This window comes from Oxyura jamaicensis, unplaced genomic scaffold (genome assembly GCF_011077185.1).
Source record: "Oxyura jamaicensis isolate SHBP4307 breed ruddy duck unplaced genomic scaffold, BPBGC_Ojam_1.0 oxyUn_random_OJ72086, whole genome shotgun sequence".
Lineage (NCBI taxonomy): Eukaryota > Metazoa > Chordata > Aves > Anseriformes > Anatidae > Oxyura > Oxyura jamaicensis.
Genome location: NW_023310855.1, coordinates 1 through 4982, shown reverse-complemented (window position 1 = coordinate 4982; position 4982 = coordinate 1). Strand labels below are relative to the sequence as shown.

Genomic DNA, 4982 nt, shown 5'->3' with positions numbered 1-4982 from the left:
TAGAACAGCAGTGGGATCACACCGGTGTTGTGGCTGCTGCTGAGCAGCGCTGGCACAGCATCAGGACTCTCTCTGACCCTCCTAGGGGGTGGGCAAAAAGTGAGAAAGAAACATCCCCAGGGCAGCTGACCTAACCCAACCAAAGGGATATTCCACACCATGTGGGGTCACACCCAGCAATAAAAGGTGGAAAAAGGAAGAAGAGGGGAGGGGTGGGCTCTCGTTGGGAGAACGTCTGTCCTCCTCCCGAACACCGGCTACGTGCGTTGAGGTCCTGCTTCAAGGACGTGGTCAAGCATCGCTCAGTGGTGGGATTAGAGAGGAATTTCTTTCCTCTGCACTTCCACACAGCCTTTACTTGGTTTGTTTAGTTATTCCCTTTCCCCCCTCCCTCTTCCCCTTTCCCTTTTTTCCCTTTAGTTGAATCGTTTAATTAATAATAATATTTCCTTAATAATATATATATATATATATATATATATGTTTTCTCTTTAATTAAATCATCCTTATCTCACCCCGTGAGTTGTTCTTTCCTTTACTTCTTCCCCTCCTCATCTGAGGAGGGTGAGTGAGAGAGCGGTGGTGGTGTTCAGCTGCCTGGCACGGTAAAACCACCACAAATGAATGGACTGTTTGAGTCCCGGGTACAGCACTGCCTGACTTCTGGTCCCAACATCTTGTTGTAGTACGCCTGCTGGTTTCTATTCCCACCCTCGTAACGCTTCTAGGAGAAATTCAGGATGCTGACAGTGTCATAGCAAGAACTCTCTGATTTGGAATCTCGTAATCGGTATCTAAGCTCCTTCCTAATTACTAGGACCTGTTGGCAAGCTTCTTTCATTTCAAATATCGCGAGCTGGCAAGAAGATGCCTTCATAATTCTTAAAAAGCTTCCAGCTCAGGAATTTGTCCCTTTGTCCTGGAACAGCCTAAATCTACTAGCCACTATACGAGAGTGATTAGGGCCAGATTAAATTGAAGTCATAAAAGTGTATTTGGGATGCCAGGTACTAACAATTTGTAACTTCAGCTGCTCTGGTCATTGCCAGCATCGATGTGAACACATCCAGCGTACAATAACGAAGCTGGGAGTTTTTAATAGCTCGGCTCGTTTCCTACAGAACGAGCAGATGATAGTTATTTGAATTAGGCTTTTCTGAAGTTGCCCATCGTTATGTTCTCTACTTGCTGTTACCAGTAATTAGCTTCAGTCGCCAAAGAACTTGTTGCAGCTTTATTAGCTAGCACATGCTTGCTAATGAGCTCGTTAAGAAGAAAAGGCTAATCAGCACTTTTAGTGGGGAAAGGCTCAAGAGTCTTAAACAATATTTAATGCAGGTATTCCTCACCAGATGCTGATGGGTTAACCAATTTTTCCCTTACTATTCAATAACCGTAGCTAGAGATTTTTCAATACCAGACACGCCTCCACCTGTACTGCTGTGACTTCTACAAAGAACACGATGTTATTCTGTACCTGCACCAGACTTCAAACTGGATGCCTCCTCCGACTGCTCCTGGGGCCATCAATGCACCGACGAGGAGCCTCTGAACTGGGACATCGGCAGGAACCAACAAGGAATGGCGACGCTCGTCGTTAAAGACAGGATCGGGAATGCACAAAGCGGTTGCTGTGCGGAAGGGCTTTAACTTGATGCCTACAAGTCAAACGGAGTCGGTTAAAGAGCCCCCGCTGAATTCAAATCCAGGCAGAGAATCAGAAGACAATCACAGTCTGAGTTTCAAACACCTGAACTGGTTTTGGGGGAAGTTCACACAGAATCAGAAGTGTTTGGAAGACCTGTGGAAGGGACTGGAAAGCAGCCATGGACCTGGAAGCAATGCGGCCACACTTACACAGTGTCACATACGTGCTAAAAATGTACATTAGTGATTTAAAGTACACAGAGCCAACGCAGTCCTTTCCTACAGCTGCAGTTATTGAAATCCTCCTTGCCGCTCCCAAGGATTTAAAACAAGTGGTCTTTTCTTGGCGTATCCACACAAATGAGTATCTCAGAATGCCTGTGCATGCAGTCTTGGTTGAATTTAACCCTACACGGTCCTAGGATTCCCTGCAAAGCTGTTCAAAAATGTACTGTGTGAACAGAGGGAAAAGTAGGCACCTTTTTTTTGCTGGAAACTTTGCCCTCTGCCTCAGCTGAAGCAGGCTTTTAATTTACTGACCTAGCGCAAGTACTAGAAGGTCAGTACCTGCACTGAGCTGCTCTCTGAGGAGATATTTAACCAAAGCTCTAAATAAGGAGGTGTCATAAAACGAACTTACCATCCTCGTGCAGTTCGGATCCCTGCAATGCACCAGAGCCAGGCTCCTGAACTGGGAAATGGTACTGCACGTAGCAGTCAGCCTCCCCCCAGACTGTGGACTGCAGGGGGGTGAGCCCTTTCACGCTCTCCACGTGAACCTCAAAGACGTGCTCCATCAGCTCTTCCCCTTCTCTCTCGAACTGCTAATAAATCAAACGCACACAGAAAACTGTTTAGGGAAGAGCACGCAAGGATTAGGAACGTGAGATCCGAAGAAGCTCAGACACTGCCGTTTTTTCCCTAAAGCTCACAGAAATAGGGAAAGCCTGGTGGCATTTTTTCCCGCAGACACCAAAAACCACAGCATGTAAAAAGCTTGAAAGTCTGCGTGTACACAATGTAGTGGCAAAAGCTGTAGGGTACAGAATGAGGCTGTGAAAAATAAGATTTTCTAGATTTTTTTTAACTGCATTTGTCACGTAAATAGAAGGGGTGGACGTGCAGGGCAGTAAGAAGGGGAATAACGTTCAGACTGGAGAGAAAGCAGATGAGAAAGGAGTATAAACAATATGATTTTGCACAGAACACAACCGTCCATAATAAAGCTGGATATAAAATCAGAAAGATTGGGGATCGCTGCTCTGTCAAAGAACCCAAAGGTAAAATTCTTTTCATGTGTCCTTAGCAGCAATATACAAAAAATAAAATAAAAATAAAACAAAAATAAGGGGAATTTAGCAAACAATACCACTGTGGGCTTTGGGGGAGGAGGGTCCAGAGAGTGGGCAGGGCGCCGGGTGACGGGAGGCACCATTCCTTCTTCGTTTTTTAGCCTCTGCAGTGCCACTATTTGATCCGCTGACCCCATCGCCAGAATGACCCGCAGGCTTCCACTTTTACTGCCGGTGAAGACGTCTATCACGGGCATGTAGCTGTCCACAGCAACCACGGGATACTGAGCTTGCAGGAGCAGGTGGGAAATGGTTGGATCCCTGGAACAGATTAAAACAAACAACCAAGCGTGAGAGCGAGCCACCTGTATTTGGACACGAGCACAGAGCTCGTTTTAGATGGAGCATTCCACGTAATTAGAAACCGATCTGTCCCTCTGCCCCCAAAATTCAGCCCCATCACGTTACAGCCTTTGTAAAGCCTTCGTGTGATTTTTAAGGGGTAGTTTTACACCTTTGGGGATGGACTGGGGCAGAAAGACAAGCAGGGATGGTGACGATCTCCTGAAGAAGTGCAAAAGCCTTTAATAACACACTGGGGACACACACCAGCAAAAAAAGATAGGCACAAATTTCTACGTATTGCTTCTTCGGGCAGCCCAGTCTCGTGGGAGGTGTCCCTGCCCATGCAGGGAGATGGAAATAGGTGGGTTTTAAGGCCCCTTCCAACCCAAACCCTTCTGTGACTCTATGAAACAAAACACATGGTACACTGAAGTAGTGGCGAGTCGGCTCCAGCACCAGCTGATTGCCGCCTACGACTACTCTGACCAAAATAAAAGGAACTAATCCCTTCCGTTGGAAAGAATCTTTTCTGTCCGGTACTGCTATTAATTGAAATTCCTTCAAGCGAGTATTTTGTTTGAGCAAGAAGCCGAAACACTGAAGCACAAAGAACAAAGAGCTCTGGAGAGGGCCGCTGGATAAAATAACAATTAACGCGCGCGCCTGACAGGTTTTTGATACCGCAAGCGCGATGCCGTGCCACGCAAACCGGCAGCACCCCCAGAGATTGGATCCAGGCAGAGCAGACCGAGAACAAACTCACTCCATCAGTCACTGCCCTGGGAAATCACCAAAGGAATCACTTTTCCTGGGCAGTCACTTTGGCCTCTTATAGTTTGAGTCTTTCACAGTAGCACAATGAACCTGGATCCCAGCCCGATGCAGCGCAGGGTCTGTCTCTCACCGTCTGCTTCTATTTCTGTCCCAGGACACTACCATTTATTCAGACACCGATCAGTGTAGAAGCGTCAGAGGGAGCTCGAGCGTGACGAAAACGCCTTTTGCTACAGACCGTTATTAAGAACCCTCCCACAACACCTCAGCCGCCATCCTTCTCTTCCCCCGAGCATCACTTAGGATTTCTTCCGACCCACTAAAACACAGAGCAAAGCTGTTTACTTGAACGAGACGTAGAACTGATGGAGGGGCAGCTTCACCAGTCCCAGCAGCCTGTCACAGCCAGGGCTTCCCATCTTGTTCCACGCCTCGATAATCATGACGTTGTTCTTCAGCCGCTCCAGGCGCTTGGAGGTCAATGAAAAAGGCATCACCTGGAAGAGTTTTAACACGGCGTCAGGACACGGAACGCGCTGGGAGTCATTTGCTTTGTGCGGGGCGTTCTGGTAGCACTGCGTTATTGCACAGCAGAACCCAACAGAATCGGGTTCTTCAGAAACGGAAATTAAAAATTAAATTGCCCGCTGAGTTTCAGAAAACCGGTAGGCTTGGAAAAGAGCAAGCCAGGAAAAACAAACGGATCTGGATAGGCTGGACCGAGGCCAAAGGTATGAAGTTCAACAAGGCCAAGTGCCGGGTCCTGCACCTGGGGCACAACAACCCCAAACAGAGCTACAGGCTGGGAGATGAGGGGTTAGAAAGCTGCCTGGCAGAGAAGGACCTGGGAATATTGGTTGAATATGAGCCAGCAGTGTGCTCAGGTGGCCAAGAAGGCCAACAGCATCCTGGCTTGTATAAGAA

The 4982-nt window shown here is 47.5% G+C and overlaps 1 protein-coding gene across 1 annotated transcript; it reads right to left on the bottom strand.

Annotated features, from left to right (window-relative positions):
* Window positions 1-1477: 1477 nt before the first annotated feature.
* On the bottom strand, window positions 1478-4671 carry LOC118159798 (C2 domain-containing protein 3-like; the record flags this gene model as incomplete). The annotated part of the gene is made up of 4 exons (XM_035314354.1): window positions 1478-1658; window positions 2288-2471; window positions 3017-3260; window positions 4404-4671. Coding segments are annotated over 4 exons (877 nt in total), but the record flags the coding sequence as incomplete, so codon positions are not given.
* Window positions 4672-4982: the final 311 nt, after the last annotated feature.